Raw genomic sequence first — 16,460 nt, forward strand, 5'->3', positions numbered from 1 at the left:
CTCAGCAGAGGAGCAACCAGATGAACAAGAAGAAGACTTCAGGGAACCAGGTGAGTGGGCCCCAGTGCCCCAGCCCCAGGGATGAAGGGTGCTGGATGGTCTCTGAGGAACCCCCCCTCTCCCATGGGGAAAGGTGCAAAGGGGGCCCAGAGAGCCTGCCATCTGCCGGCCACAAGCTTCTCACTCTGCCTCAGTAATCCTCTCTCCTCTCTCCCCCAATGCTTCTCCTGGTTGCTATGGTTACCCCTTTGCAGGATGAGATTCTGGTGAGTACCAGGACTGGGGGAGGTCTTGGCTTGTGCAGTGAGGGGAGGTGGAGTCTCATTGGTGAAGGGGGATCTGCAAGGGGGGGGGAGGGGGCAGAGGACACCCTCTGAGCACCTTGCACATAGCAGCACATGAACTCCACACCTGGCCACAGGACAGAGAAAGGCCCAGCCCATGCTCACAGTCCTATAACCCGGCTATAGGTGTGCGCACGGCAAGCACCTGTGCAGGCGGAGCTAGACTACGTGGGGATGGGTGGGCCCGGCACTAGGTATGTGCTCTTCAAACGTCTGTAGGAGGAATGTTTGGGTGGCTGGGTGAGTGGATCTGAGACAGGCATGTTCTTAGGAAGCAGACAGTGACCTCCAGTAGAGAGAGAGTTAAGAGATAATAAAAATCAAGAGCCTCGCAGGGTGTGGTGGTGCACACCCAGCACTTAGGAGGCAAAGGTAGGTGGATCTCTGTGAGTTCAAGGCCAGCCTGGTCTACAAAGAGAGTCCAGGTCAGCCAAGGCTACACAGAGAAACCTTATCTCGAAAAAAAAAACAAAAAACAAACAGAAAAATCAGGAGCCCGGTCCCTCCTCTCCCAGCTTCCTGTTCCATGCCTCATATGTCTGCAGAGACACTTACCAGCAGCCCTTGCTCGACCCAGTTGTACTCATGAGTGCTGTAATTCTCAGTACTTCCCACATAGTCTGCAGAGGCTGTGGCTGGTTTAATGTGGTTTCCCATCCAGGCATAAGCCTTGGTTATTTCCCGCACCAGGTCCTGGGTCCCAGTGCACAGTAGGTACTCAGAGAAGGAAAGCCTAAAGAAACTGTATGTCAGGGATGTTCAACTTGGACAGCGCTCATGGCCTACAGTGTTGGGGCCCAGACAGGAGTCTAGAGTGTGCCTCTGCCTCTGCCCCTTTGGAGACCTGGACCTATAGACAGGGCCCCAGTAGGGCCTCTGAGAGCCCTGGGCAGGATGGGAGTCTCCAGTTCAGGGACTGTAGACAGGGAGCTACTTGAGCAGGCTGTAAGTCAGCCTGGAAGCAGAGTGTACGATGGGCTGCTTGCTGGCCAGATCCTGGGACAGGGATGGACTCAGTTCCAAAGGCAAGAATTGAGCAGATCCACCAGCAGGGCAGGAGAAGGCTGGCGGGGTGCCTGGTTCCTGCCACCGTGTTCACCGACCTCAGCAAGTTTCTTGAAAGCCGGAGAGGGGTCAGGAAAGCCTCGAAGCAAGTCGTGTATGCAGGCCTCCAGAGAAGCCTCCGGTGAGGTCAGGGCCAGGGAGGGAGCAAGATGCAGGTCTTTTGTCAGTCACAATCAGGGCCAGGGTCTGGTCAATGATCCTGCCCTTGGAGGTGGTAACCAAGGTCTGTGGTGATAGGCTGCTTGCTGCTCTGAAACCGGATTCTTGCTTGTTATTCTAGACTTCTTGTAGGAAGTTCAGGCCTGGATAGTGTGTGACTCTGCCTTTCCCTCCTGCCTTGGAGGCTCTTAGAACTATAACAGCTTGGTGGTCATTTATTCATGTCACCACAAACATTTATCCATCACTTACTGACGGAAACGCTCGACAAGATGATAAGGGGCACAGGAAAATTCGTGCACTAGCAGGAAAAGTTGCTTAAGTGGATGACACCTTTTTTTTTTTCCTTTCCTGAGGAGGCGGGGCTAAAATTGCAGTCTCTGTTACAGAAGCAAGCATAAGAGACTGAGTAGAGACCGGCACTGTTCTCCTGATTGACATGGGGTGGGGGTGGGGGGCAGGGAGGGCTGCTCACCATGTAAGTCTGAGCTGATACCAAAGGGCAAGGAGGTATATGCCAGGCAAAAAGGGAAGAGAAGCCACTGCAGCAAGTCCCAAGTTCCTAAGATTAGAAAGATGTGACAGAGTAGACCCTCAAATGACACTCGGAGTTGCTTTATCCAAACAGCCGCCAACCTCTGCTTGTACACTGTTGGCAACGGGGAACTCACCCTCTACCAAAGTGGCCAACCCCTGGCTCGTAGGCTCTCTATCCCGAGCTGACCTTTGCTTTCCTGTCTTCCACTCTGCTCACTATTGGTTCAAATCAGGCCAGGTCTGGCCCCCCACCCCACCCCCACCGTCTGGGACCAGGCCAACCTCAGAAAATTGGGGGAGGGGCTTTTGAATGCCTCTTGACTTATCCCACTCTCCACGGGGGAAGCCTGGCCCATGGCCGCCGACCTCCTGTCCCACTCCCTGCTCTAGGTCATTCGAAAGGGGTGGCTGACCATCAACAACATCGGCATCATGAAGGGAGGCTCCAAGGAGTACTGGTTTGTGCTGACTGCTGAGAACCTGTCCTGGTACAAGGATGACGAGGTGAGTCAAGGGCTGTCAAGGGTCAGGCTCAGAGCATACCATGGGCTAGACCTTACAGTGGGCTAGACCACACCGCAGAGTACTGATAAGACTGTATGAGGGGGCAGGGTAGGACGTACAACCGGGGAGGTACCACGCTTGGAAGCACCCTGGACTGGGTAGGCAGGGGTGCTGGGTTAAGTTCCCTGACACAGCAGCCCAGTGGCCTTCCTGTTTTCTCACTCCAGGGCGTGCCGCCTCTTCTGTGGCCCCTGCAGGACCATGACACACACACACATTCGGCTGCCAGACATTTAGTTAACCCCTACACCCCAGTGCCTTCAGCCCCTGCCAACCAAGGCAAGCTGCTCAGGGTACCTACAGGTCAAGGGACCAGTAGTGATGACGGCCTGCAGAGCCACTCCACAGAATAACCCCCTCCCTGCTGGGGCACCCAGAGGCCCCCACCACTCCCCTCCTGTTACTGGTCTCCTTTAAGAATGAATCTGTTTGGCTTTCACATCTGGATTCCAGAGGTGACCAGTGAGAATGAGAGAAGGGGGGGACAGACAGGGGGTGTCGTGATAATGAACTCCAGCTGGCCAAGGAGTTGGGGGAAGGGAGCCTCTTTCTCCTGAGGGAGCTACCATAAGACAGGGTGCTCTCAATGGGGTGGTAGCATTTTAGAGTGGGGGGTCCTATATTTGGGCCACCAGGTCCCCTCCTCAATCACTGTCTCCTCTAAGCCTGCCTTGGGAAGGGGCTCCACCTCCCCACCTTGGGCGGGGTCCTCTGTCGTCACTGGCGGGGGCGCCAAGCCATCTGGACCTCATTACCCCAACCCTGGCCTCTCTTCCAGTCCAGGGGCCCCTGGAAGGGATGGAGAGTGAGGTGGTGTGGGGCTGGGAGGTGGTTTCCTATACCCTGTCAACCCGGCAGTCCCCTAGACAGCCCCCACCCCACCCTGCCAATGGGTCTCGTGTTCCCATATCTAAGATCTTTATACAGAGTTGGGGGGATGGCGGCCCCACATCTGGCTACTGGGGCCAGCCAAACTGAAGGGGGCACAATGTACCCGGAGTGTGTCTTTTTTTTTTTTTTTAAGTTTTGTATATAGATTTGAGTTTAGTTGTATGTGGACACTGGCTGAGTAGTTTAGAGGTGGGGCTTGTGTGTGTGTGTGGCTTATGGATGTTGTGGGAGTGTTGTGTTGTGAGTGTGTTGGGGTGTAAACACCTAGGTGTGAATTGGTGTGCTTGCATGTGACTTCACTGTACTGGGTGTCGGTGTAGAGTGGGGGTGGGCTGAAGGACGCAGCATGTGAATGGGGATATTTGAGAATATGTGTATGTATGCGTTTGGGATGTGAGGATGGGGGAAGGGAGCTTCCCATTGTGAGGCTGTGTGTCTGAGTGCGAATGCGTGCCCTTGAGTGTGAATTTGTGTTTGTATGTGTGCCTGGGCGTGGATGTGCGCTTTAAAGCTGGAGTGCACACATGTGTGCCTCTGAGCTATGGTAGTGTGAGCACTGGAGTGTGTTGCCGGAGTGTGAGTTCATTTTTACACTAAGATTGCTGGAGTTTGAGCTTGGGCAGGGGTCTGGTCTCCGCTGCCCAGCCACTTGCCCTCTAGCCTTTCAATTGGGAAACCCTCTTGACAGGCAGTCATCCACATTACCAGCTCCGACGACCCCCCCCCCCCCCGCACCTTCTCCGTCTTCCTTCGATGCCCTCCCCCATCACCACAACCTCCCATCTGTCCCGCGCAGCACTGTGGCTGCCCCATAGCTCTGCGCCTCCTCCCAGCCCACCCTGTGCCCTCCCCCACCTCCCTGCCCCAGGTCCAGGCTCTGGTTCTAGAAGACAGCGGGGTTGGTGTGGCTCTCCAGCGACGGTGGGTGCCGAGGGTCTAACCCAGCCCAGCCTAACCAATGTGCAGACTACTGTACAATTTGGGAGTCCTGAACAGGTAGTCTAAACACTGGGTAGACGGAGTGGAGGTGTCCTCTGGTCCATCCAGGCAGTAGCTTCTGTCCATCCGGCGGGAGCTTTGGTCCCATGCCCTAGAGATAGGATGCACCCAGCCCCGGCGCCCGTGTCCCCCAGCCCCAGCCAGCCAGCCAGCCGTGGTCTCTCTCTCTGCTCCCGACTCCCCTTCTGCCTCCTTTGACGTGGCAAGGGTGAGCGGGAGCTGGGCTGGGAAGGAGGGGCCTGGGGAGGGGGCCGGCAGGAAGGGAGGGCTGGGGGCGGAGGCCACTCCTACCTAGTGTCCAACCCTGAGCACAAGGCGGCTGCGGCGGGCCTCCCTAGATGGGTTCCAGATGTTCCCTGGCCGTGTGTGCAACTTCCTCCACTCCTCCCCCAGCCGCCCTCTGGGGCTCCCGGCCACCCGCCTGGCATAAAGAGGGCTTTATGTGGCCACATAGGCCAGGCGGGTTGGGGAGGTGGCGGGGGGGGGGGGGTGGTAAGAAGGGTGGAGATGAAGCCAGGGTGGGAAAGCAAGGTCCTCCTGAAACCCAGCCCCCACCTGAGTTCTTAGGCAAAGCTTCTTACAGAGTTCCAATCTTCCTGCATAGGTTCCATGGTACTGGGTGGGCCAATGTGATACAGGCAGCAGTAACTTCTCCTCCTTCCTAGTGCCCATCTGGAATGCCTCCACCCAGGGTCCCCGAGACAGAGTCTACAGACCCAGACATATCTGTCTACAGATTTATATAACTTCTTCCACAAAACAACACAGGTCTAGCCCACTGCACAACCCTTCTGCAAGCATATGGCCCCCTAGTCTTAGGTTCTATTCACACGTGCCACACACCCACAGTGACAGACACCATCACATTACCTCAAAGTCCTGTGCATACATGCACCTATGTCCTATAGGCAGGCGCAAGTACACACAATGGTGACAGACTTGTTTGGCCTTGTACAACCACACAACCACACACATGTGTTTACAGACATACAATTTCCAGGCTTGTGCCTTGTGTCTGATTGGTAACACGTGGGTGCCTGGAGGCGGGAGACGGGGAGCGGGGGGCCGTGGGGGGGGGTGACTGCGCCGAGTCAGGCCTTTGAAGCCTCCGAGGCTAGTGTGTCCCCCCAACCCCCAATCTCTGTAGTCAGGAAATGAGGTCAGAGGCAGCCAGACTGGAGGCGAGAGAGAGCCTCATGTGAGCCATCCCTGCCTGAGGCCCAGCCTGGCTTGTCTCCAGGACTTACTTAAGGTGGGATGAGGAAGACCCCCTCAGCTTCCCTGCCTTCTCCAGTCTTTTAAACTGTGGCTGCTGGCATCGGCTTGAAAGCCATGGGGGGGGGGGGTCAGGGTGCTAGTGTTGTCCGCAAGGAGTCAGGGTTCCATGGCCAGGCTATACTATATAGCGCCACGTGTAAGGTGGGAAGGGCGAAAGCCCAAGATGACATTGGGGCTTCACAATGCCAACACTGACCACTCTGAGGGATGGGGAGGCATGGCAGTGCCGGACTGACCCCCCGTGCTCCTACCCCTCCCAACAGGAGAAGGAAAAGAAGTACATGCTGTCCGTGGACAACCTGAAGCTGCGAGATGTGGAAAAAGGCTTCATGTCAAGCAAGCATATTTTTGCCCTCTTCAACACAGAGCAGAGGTGCCTGCCCACCCCCCCCCCCCACCGCCAGCTGAGCTGCCGGGACCCCAGACCCCACAAGCCCCATACCATGTCTGCTGTGTAGAAAATGGGTACACAAATCCAGGGGCCTGTCACCCTACAGTTGCTAAGTTTAGGTCCATGTGGAAGCATCTCCTTTCCCTCCCCCCCCCCCCCCCCCCCTCCCCCAGCTCTTTCCTCTCCCCCTCCCTTCCTCTTTTCTTCCTCCTTTTTCACAGCCTCTGCTTACCTAGTATCTGCTTGGCACAGAACACTCTGCCAGGTGTTGGAAACAGAAAGTATAAAGACCCTGTCTCCTCTGGGATGGGCTTTCAGGACTAGACCTCACTTTCCAGTTCCAGGCTGCCTCTCTTTTGTTTTTCTTTTCTTCCCTGAATCCCTGACTGTCTCGGTACTTGCTCTGTAGACCAGGCTGGCCTTGAACTCACAGAGATCTGCCTGCCTCTGCCTCCCTGAGTGCTGGGACTAAAGGTGTGCGCCACCACTGCTAGGCTCCAGGCTGGCACTTACATGCGTTGAGTTCTTTCCTACTCAGAAATAAGAATCTCAAACAGCTACTATCTCGAAAGTCTCCAGAAAGCCGGGAAGGGTGCTGAAGGGTCCTGAAGGGTCCTGAGACCCAAGCCAAGGCTCTGCTGCCCTGCCTGTCTCCTTCCTTTGTTGTTTTGAGACAGGGACTCATTTATGTAATATCCAAGCATCTCCTGCCCCAGCCTTTCTAGTTCAGGTGTTAGTGTGTGCCGCTGTGCCTGGCTTCAGCCCCCCCCCCCCCCCCCCCGTTCTACACATCCCGCTACTTGTATCCCTGAACCATCCCAATGGCCACAGCAGATAGGAATCGGTTACCAACCTCCGTCCTAGTGAGAGCAGTGAGGCTTGGACAAAGCCAGGCATGGATACGAGGCACGAGGGCCCCTAAAGCCCACACCCGTCCTTATCCTTCAACGGGGTGGGACTTTACCTCATCTTCCCTCCTGCCTACCCCATCCTGCAGGAATGTCTACAAGGATTATCGACAGCTGGAACTGGCCTGTGAGACACAGGAGGAAGTAGACAGCTGGAAGGCTTCCTTCCTGAGGGCTGGCGTGTACCCTGAGCGTGTTGGGGTGAGCGGTGGTGGAGCGAGTGGGAGGCGGGGCAGTGACTTGTCCCTGGGGGTTCCAGGGCACCAGGCTCTGAGAGGTTCTGAGCAAGTATCCCATTGCTCCAGAATTGGAATAGAGCTCTCTGGTTACCCTACACACACACACACACACACACACACACACACACTCTCATCCTAGCCAGAGGAGACCCTCCTGTACTGTTCAGACACTGGTTGCCCTTCCCGCATCTCCCTCTTTCACGGGTGGTGGTGTACACAGCCCTAAGCTCACGCAATTCCCTCCCTTTCCCTCTGTGTCTCCTTCCAATGTGCTCCCTGGCTGTGGCGGTGGCAATGCTCATGTGACGGCCTTCAGGACAAGGAGAAAGTAAGTGTATCCTTCCCCTGCCTCCTGCCAGGCTCCTCCACTTTGGTGCCCACTCTGGCCAAGTGAGGGAGCTTGGAGATGTTCTCTTCCAATGTCTGGGTTGAGAAATGGAGGCACTCTAGCCACTAGGGTCAGTCAAGTCAAAGCTGGGTGCGAGGAGTCTCCTGAGAGGCACAGCGGGGAGCCTGGAGCCCCCTGAGTTGCCCTCAGTGCCTTCATGTGGCAGAACTCCTTTGCAAGAGCTCTGAGGTCTTAGCCATCCCTGGAGTCTGGTTGCATAGGCCCTGGCACACTGATGCCCTGTGTTCCCGATGGCAGGCCAGTGAGACCGAGGAGAATGGCTCTGACAGCTTCATGCACTCCATGGACCCTCAGCTGGAGCGGCAGGTGGAGACCATTCGGAACCTGGTAGACTCGTACATGGCCATTGTCAACAAGACTGTGCGGGACCTTATGCCTAAGACCATCATGCACCTCATGATTAACAACGTATGTATATAGTCGGGGTGTGTGCAGGGGGTTGTGTAGAACACAGCAGCCAGCTGACTCTTTTTTGTTTTGTTTTGTTTTGAGACAGAGTTTCTCTGTGTAGCCCTGGCTGTTCTGGACTCGCTTTGTAGACCAGGCTGGCCTCGAACTCACAGCGATCTGCCTGCCTCTGCCTCCCGAGTGCTGAGATTAAAGGCGTGCGCCACCACTGCCCGACACTCAGCTGGTTTATTTATATGTGCACAGGGCAGGGGAAAACATGCCATTGTTTCTGTGTGTTAATCATGGGACAACTTGAGGGAGTTTGTTTTCTCCTACCATGTAGGTTTTTTTGTTTCCCCCCCAACCCCCCACCGAGACAGGGTTTCTCTGTGTGTGTAGCCTTCAATGGCCTGAACTCACTTTGTAGACCAGGCTGGCCTCGAACTCACAGCGATGGGATTAAAGGCGTGCGCCACCACCGCCCAGCTACCATGTAGCTCTTAAGGATTGAACTCAGGTCATCAGGCTTGGCAGCAAGCACCTTTACCCACTAAGCCACCCCATAGTCCCAAAATTCTTAATTTTTTGGGGGGTTATTTATTTATTTATTTATTTATTTATTGAGACAGGGTTTCTCTGTGTAGCCACTTGGCTGTCCTAGACTCACTTTGTAGACCAGGCTGGCCCTGAACTCACAGAGATCCACTTGCATCTGCTTCCTGAGTGCTGGGATGAAAGGCGTGTGCCACTAGCCTGGTTCTAAAACCTTTAATTTTAATAATATTTATTTTAAGCCCAAGATGTCCAAAATGTAATCCTTTTGACTTTTGAGACACGGTCTTGGTGCAGAGCCCAGGTTTGCCTCAAACTTGTGGACTATCTCTACCTGGCGCTACCTCCTACTACACCTGGCTCCAATCTAGAAAGTAGTAATCAACAGAATATGCTGCATACTACTTTCCCATTAAGTTTTGCAAACACACACCAGATGTTGCATATCCAGCTGAAATACTTCATCTTTAATTTGAATTTCAGGAGACTTGCAGTTGAAAAATATATATGCACACCTAGGGGGATACAAACATGTATGGTCTTCAGGAGGGGCTTTTTGAGACTCAGAGGCTGTTTTGAGACAGGCCTCACAGTGTGCCACCACAGCAGGTGGCTCAGTGAAAATGCACAGCTCCAGGAAAGCAGAACTGGATTTGAATGCTGCTGGCTTTGCCGCAAATTCTGTGTGATTTTTTTTTGTTTTTGTTTTTTGTTTTTTGTTTTTCGAGACAGGGTTTCTCTGTGTAGCCTTGGCCATCCTGGACTCACTTTGTAGACCAGGCTGGCCTCGAACTCACAGCGATCCGCCTGCCTCTGCCTCCCGAGTGCTGGGATTAAAGGCGTGAGCCACCACGCCCGGCTTATTCTGTGTGATTTTTATTTATTTACTTTTGAGACAGCGTTTCTCTGTGTAGTCTTGGCTGTCCTGGACTCACTTTGTAAAACAGGCTGGCCTCGAACTCACAGCAATCTGCCTGCCTCTCGCTCCCTCAGTGCTGGGATTAAAGGCGTGCGCCACATGGCAGGTGTTCAGTAGATTTTTGGAACAGGAGTCAGTGAGATTGGAGTAAAGCTGTAATGACGCTGGCGACTCACAAGATGACTCCAGGCCAGACAGAGTAATAATACCTAGGGAGACACCAAGAAGAGCCCTGATAACCCTATGAGCATATACAGGGGGAGGAGGTCCCCCTCAGTCACAGTCATAGGGGAGGGGAGTAAGGGGAAAATGGGAGGGAGGGAGGAATGGGAGGATACAAGGGATGGGATAACAATTGAGATGTAATATAAATAAATTAATAAAATATATTTTAAAAATAATACCTGGGGAATTAAGTGGGCATTAAACCTCCACTATACACAAACACAGACACACAGAGACACCTCTCATTCAATACAAGGACACGTTATAGTTATATCTTTGTTGCTTTCTTTCTTTGGGACTCAGGACATTTTAAACTACCTTTTTATTTTGGTCCTGGGAAAGGCTCATAAACGTAGGCAGTTGTCCTAGTGGCATACTAGGTTCTGAGTTTCCTCCCGGGGATCTGACACCTAGAGCAGGTGGTGTCCCTATCTGCCTGTGTATTCTTGTTTGAGAAAAGGACATTAGATGGGGTGTGAAGAGACTTGCGAGTTTAGGCACCAAGCAGAAGTAGGCATCTGAAATGCCAAACCTCAGCTCCCAGGTCTGCACCCAGTCCCAGCAGCGACGAGCTGACAAGGCCATCAGGTTCTAGTCTCATTCTTTCCCTCTCTGTCGGTGCACAGACCAAGGAGTTTATCTTCTCCGAGCTGCTGGCCAACCTGTACTCTTGCGGGGACCAGAACACACTGATGGAGGAATCGGCCGAGCAGGCTCAGCGGCGCGACGAGATGCTGCGCATGTACCACGCACTGAAGGAGGCGCTCAGCATTATCGGCGACATCAACACGACCACCGTCAGCACGCCCATGCCCCCGCCCGTGGACGACTCCTGGCTGCAGGTGCAGAGCGTACCGGCCGGACGCAGGTACCAGGGCCGGACCCCACGGCCCCAAAGCCCCCCAGCCCGGGGCCCACGGGAGGAGGGCCGGGACCGGGCAGTGGCGCGCCCGGGTCTCGGGGGCTCCCACCTGGAGCGAGGGGAGGAGCTTAGAAGAGGGCGGGGCTTGTCGCGGGGCGGGGCTTGCCGTGAACGCTGGCTGTAGGGCGGGTGGTGCTTAGGCTCCCACGCTGTCTGCGGCCGCGGCGGGCGGGGCTTGCTGCATGGGCGGGGCCAGCCTGGGCTGAGGGCGGGATCTCTGTTGGGGGCGGAGCCGCTCATCTCTCCTCCGTGCTGCTTCGGCCCTTGTCGCCCCTAGATCGCCCACGTCCAGCCCCACGCCGCAGCGCCGAGCCCCCGCCGTGCCCCCAGCCCGGCCCGGGTCGCGGGGCCCTGCTCCTGGGCCTCCGCCTGCTGGATCCGCCCTGGGGGGGGCGCCCCCCGTGCCCTCCAGGCCGGGGGCTTCCCCTGACCCCTTCGGCCCCCCTCCCCAGGTGCCCTCGCGCCCCAACCGCGCCCCACCTGGGGTCCCCAGGTGAGTAGGGGCTTAAGCGGTATGAAAGACCGGCAGGTGGGCGTGACCGGGAGAGAGGTGGGGTTGGATTCTAGGATCCTCGGTCTAGCAGCAGAAGCGGCCCTCTCCATCCCAGGCGCTGGGGTCGTGGTGCTAGGCCAAGGGACGTGCAGCCGCACGGGGGCGCTGAGTTCCGGAGGCGGTCGTTTCTGGGGAGAGGGACTTTGGGCTCAAACCACCTGACCCCTCCTTTTTAGCACTTGCATGGCGCTTCCCTCTCTTTCATTTCTCTCCATTCTATCCATACTTTGCATTTCTTAAACCCTGGCCCTCCATCCTCTTCCATTCCACCCTTCACTCACCCCACCCAGCTCCTGGGGAGCCTACCTCAGGGCTAGGTCTCTGACCCCAGACGCTCTCTCTGAACCATGTGGATCTCTTCAGTTACATTCAGAGTTACCTTGATGCCCCACTTCCCAGCCCTGATTCTTTTGAGCTGTCCCAGAGTGGTACCCAGCCTCTGGGCCCACAGGATCAGGCCAGGCTGTGATTGTGTGACCAGCAAGGTGTGTGATGTGTATGTGGGCGTGCACACGGGTGTGAATGTGAGTGTGGCACCCAGGCATGGAGTAGGATAAAAAGGGCTGGGGAAGGGGTCTGGGAATCATGGTCAATTTGGTGGTCTGAAAGAAACCAGGTAGTGGGTATGATGTAGGGACAGGGCTTGAAGGCTACCCTCCTGTCAGAGATCTCCAGGGAAAAGGAGATCCCTCCATCCCTTGGCTTTGCCTTCTTCATCCATGATCAGCTTTCCAGGAAGTTCTGGAATAGCTGACTCAGTCTGCGCTGTTTCCTCTGACCACAGCTGGTCTCTGAGAAAGAACACATGATCAGGTAGACATATGAAGGGTAGAACTGGGGGTGTCTAGCCCCCATAATCTAGCTAGGCAGCGATAGGACCACTCTGTGGGGGCTCTGATGACTGAAATAGTAGGGCATAGACAGGCAGCATGTCACAGGACTGGCAGTCCACAGATGCTGGCTCACTTCCATTTAGGCAAGTCATTTTTACCTCCCAGGGCTTCCGTTTCCCTTCTCCTAAATAAGCACGCTGCCATTTTCCCAGGGCAATGTCAGATCTGGAGGGACAATGGGCTGCTATTATTTATGGTAAATGTGCCTGTAGGGTGGGGAATGCTGTGAAGACTCAGTGCTATAGGAGCCATGGGAGGGTTCTGGGTGGAGCAATGACAGCTGGATTCTAGAATGCAAGCCCTACCCCTTCCAGAGCAGTGTGGTAACCCTGTCAGCACACCAGGCCTGAGTGTGCAGGGAGCTGGTGCAAAGGCCTTCGTGTGCAGGCGAGCTTCTGTGTTGTGACAGCTCATGCCTGTGCTTCCGTGTGCCCAGTGGCTGCATGTCCCAGATCCGTGCTGCACGTACTGGCCGGCAGTGCTGCTGGACACTGGGAGGTGGGAGGGGAGATGGATGCGTGTTTGTGGGCATGTGTGTTAGCGTGGGCATGCAGGGCCTTGAGGCCTCACAGCATGTGTGTGCACGCCCAGGCGTGTGCGTGTGTGTGTCCCCTAACCCCAGGCCCGGCTACCTGTGTGTTTGTGAACTGCCCTGTTGATTTCGTGCTGTCTTTCAGAATCACTATCAGTGACCCCTGAGGAGTGTCAGCTACGGTAGGTTATGCTCTCAGCCTGCTGCATGAACAGTGTGTCTGCCCCCTCCCTCCTTGCTGCACCAGCTCCATGCTGAGGACACACCTGGGACCTCTGAGCCAGGCCCCTCCTCCTCCTCCTGCAGCTCTAGACTCCCTCTTCTGTCCTCTGCCAGCTGGCTCTTACTTCCCTTCCCAGTGAGCCTCGGGACTCAGCGCCACTACTCAAGGCCTTCTAGCTTAAACTGAGGGCTCTTGGTATAGGCTCCATGCCCACGCTGGTAGATGTGGGTGCCCCCTGAGGCTGTCAGACACCAGGTTCACTGTTGACAAGTGTAGGACTGAGGGCTTGAGGAGTGTGTCTGGCTTGCCTCTGAAGGGGCCAGAAGCCTTGGGACTTCATACCTAGTCTGAACTGTGCTGCCAAGATACAGCATTCAGCTCCCAACCTGTGAGCATGGGCAACAGAATCCACCAGAGGGCAAGCAAGACAAGCAGACACTGGCTGAGCCAGGGCTATGACTGGTTGAAGATTTCAGATCACTTTGCAGCCCGGCACGGTGGCGCACACCTTTGATCCTAGCACTCAGGGAGGCAGAGGCAGGTGGTTGTCTGTGAGTTGGAGGCCAGCCTGCTCTACAATGCAAGTCCAGGACAGCCAAGGCTACACAGAGAAACCCGGCCTCGAACCCTCCACCTACCCAAAAAAAGATCCTTTGCCATTCTGTCAGCCCATACTAGCCAACCAGGAAGGCAAGGGTAAGCAGCCCCTTTCCACACCTCGACATTGCACACCTGCCGTTAATGGCCATGTCCTCAGGCCCAGATACAGAGCCAACCCATCCTCTCCTACACCTGAGCTGCTCTCAGAGTGACCGGCGCCTTTTAGCTGAAGGCGCTGCAGCTTCTACTGATGAGGCAAGTCAGCGTGGATTCTGCCTGGCTGGCCACAGGATCTCAGTTACCCTGGCCCAACTCTTCTGCAGCCATTGACGCTCACCCTTCTGCTTTTCCCCAGCAGGAAGGGCCCAGCCTCACCTACGCGACCTGCAGCCCCCCGACCAGCGGAGGCTCCCCTCTTAGACTTATAAGTCTGTGGCCACAGGCACCGGCTGCCTGCCTCCCAGCCTCCCCAGGGTCCCCACAGAGGACTCCTGGGCTTTCTGACCACCTGAGGGGCCTCAAGTGCTCCCTCCAGCCACCCCCTTTAGCTCCACTCTCCTGGTTCAAGCACTTCTAGCCTCATGGCTATTACATGGGACTCCCTGAGGCTTGGGGTGGCCCTGGGCCAGTGGGATGCGAGTAAGAGTGACCAGAGAAGAGGGAGGCCCTGTGGGTGCACTGCCTGGGTGGTGTGTGAGAGGCCGTGTGTGTGGCAAGAGAGGGCCACCCAGCCTCCACCTGGACTCTGTTAGTTATGGCCCAGCACCTCCCATCTTCCCTTTTTCATTCATCAACTGTCCGTCTCTTTTCTGGGAACCTTGCCCAAGCCCACACCTGCCTCACCCCTCTGCCTTTGCTGGGGTGGCTGCTCTCGCCTTACCAGCTCTCCTTCCTTTTCTCTCTCCGGTTCTCTCTTGGCTTTCTCTCCAACTGCCAGCCGATCGGGTCAGGCAAGTCCGTCCCGTCCTGAGAGCCCCAGGCCCCCCTTCGACCTCTAAACAGATCCCTCCTACTCCTCGGAGACCTCCCTTACCAAGCCTGCCTGGACAGCTGTTCTGTGACTTGACAGTGGCTCCCCCAGCCCCAAAGCGTCCTATTCATCATCCGTGACTTAGTCTGTTGTAGTGGTGAGCTGACACATCCAGATGTGATGTTGGTGAAAACTTGTGCCCCTCTGTGGTATTGCTCCTGCGACATTCTATAAATATCTATAAATATACCTATATATATATACATATATATGGCTGACACAGCCTCGCCTGTAGTGTCAGAATCAACCACCATGCTGTCCTTGTGGAGTCTTGTGGTCCAACTACAAGGGAACGCTGTCACTCTGACACCCCCACCCCCCAATGTGCCACCTGCAGTGAGCCTCCCCGTCCTCCTGGCCTGTGGACAGCCATCCATCCCCTCGGCCATCCCCACCCTGCAGCATGGGGATGCTGCACCAGCAGCTGTGGGGTTCTCTGATGGCCACCAGTCTTGCTGTGTCTTGGCTGAGAATAAACCCATTTCTGGATGAAGGGGAATTGTGTGTCCCTCTGCTGGTTTGTATTCTCTGGGGCTGGGGAGAGAAGGTGTAAATTGGCACTAGGGTGCCTTGCCCTGTGAACCCTGCTTCCACCACTAGGGGGCAGGACCATGAGCTCAGCCAGGAGGCTATGAGCTGAGGAAGAACACAAGCCCCATGTATGGACAGGCTCAGGGAGAAGGGGGACAGAATGGGAAAGGCCTGGCCTGGAAGTCAGCACCCTGAGGTGCTACACCATGAGTCCCACCTACATACAAGTCAGTCCCAACACGGAAGGCCTGCCCCTGTAGCCCCATGGCACAACCCCCACCCTGTCGGATTCCTACACTTCAATACACAGTGTGCAGACGGTGGGTGCCAGTCAGCCCTGCTAGGCACTTTAGACCTTGGGCTCCACACAGGCCAGAAGCCTGCTCTCTCCAGGCTTACACGCAGGGAGCTCAGTGCCAACCTGACACTAACCCCAGAACCCAGTGACAGGAACACCCTAGGCCCAGCAGTATGGCTAAATCCATTTATTTCCCAAGTAAAAAGCAAAATAAAGAGCTGCATCAGCAGGGTGCCACAACCCCGTCTCTGCCTTCTGTCCTCTGTCCTACACTACCAATAAATAAGTTTCCCATCCCAAATGATTATTAGAACTTCTTTCCACTTGCCAGCGCCAACCTCCACTATGATACAGGGGTGTCCCGACCCCGGAATATACAAAATGGTACACAGGTACAATATGTACACCGGGGGAGGGGAAGACTACCCCACCCCAGAAGCCTGTCCTGCTTGGCGTACAGCTACCCCAATTGTCATAAGGCCTGAGAGAATGGTACCCACTTTCCCTGTCACAAAGTGCCTCAAAAAGATGGAAGCCCTCCTAAGTGGGATGCCTTCCTGAGGCAGTTAGCCCCAAATGCCTGAGGACCCATGAAAATGCTGCCCAGCCCACTGCCCTAAAGTGCCTCTAGGAAGATGGGAGTTGGTCTGGGGATGTGCTGGGCCCTAGGCTCCACCCCCAGCATCACCACAGAAGGGAAAAGGTAGGCAGTGCTTGGGGTGAGTCAATTGGTAGAATGCCTGCTTAGCATTGCCCAGCACTGGCAGAGTGGTGAGGCTGGGGAATCACAAGTTCAAGGTGCAGTGAGTTTGAGGTTAGCCTGGAATACATGAGACAGTATCCAAAGAAAATAAAGATGAAAGGGGTGGGGAGGAAAAGGGGCATGGAAAGGATTGAGATGGTGAAAAAGTCAGGAGCCCTGCTGAAAGGTAGACTATTTACCAACCCATGCTGCACCTGGCCTAAGAGCCGTGAAAATGCTGCCAAATCCTTTTGGCCCAGAGTGTC

The 16,460-nt window shown here is 55.5% G+C and overlaps 1 protein-coding gene across 6 annotated transcripts in view; it reads left to right on the top strand.

Moving 5' to 3' along the window:
• Dnm1 (dynamin 1) overlaps window positions 1-15,142 on the top strand; it is a 47,358-nt gene extending 32,216 nt beyond the window's left edge. For 2 of the 6 annotated variants that reach the window (XM_051166924.1, XM_051166923.1), the window contains exons 13-22: window positions 1-50; window positions 255-266; window positions 2,496-2,609; window positions 6,101-6,210; window positions 7,226-7,337; window positions 7,692-7,703; window positions 8,022-8,192; window positions 10,497-10,738; window positions 11,070-11,285; window positions 13,952-15,142. The exon at window positions 1-50 is cut by the window's left edge and continues 2 nt beyond it. In XM_051166924.1, the coding sequence (XP_051022881.1) occupies window positions 1-50; window positions 255-266; window positions 2,496-2,609; window positions 6,101-6,210; window positions 7,226-7,337; window positions 7,692-7,703; window positions 8,022-8,192; window positions 10,497-10,738; window positions 11,070-11,285; window positions 13,952-14,021 (1,109 nt within the window). In that variant the 3' untranslated portion in view covers window positions 14,022-15,142. Of the gene's footprint in view, window positions 51-254; window positions 267-2,495; window positions 2,610-6,100; window positions 6,211-7,225; window positions 7,338-7,691; window positions 7,704-8,021; window positions 8,193-10,496; window positions 10,739-11,069; window positions 11,286-12,554; window positions 12,557-13,948 lie in introns of all 6 variants that reach the window. The other 4 variants (XM_051166925.1, XM_051166927.1, XM_051166928.1 and 1 more) reach the window with 3 other exon arrangements.
• The last annotated feature ends 1,318 nt before the right edge of the window (window positions 15,143-16,460 follow it).

Source organism: Acomys russatus, chromosome 24, assembly GCF_903995435.1.
Source record: "Acomys russatus chromosome 24, mAcoRus1.1, whole genome shotgun sequence".
In the NCBI taxonomy this organism is placed as follows: Eukaryota; Metazoa; Chordata; class Mammalia; order Rodentia; family Muridae; genus Acomys; species Acomys russatus.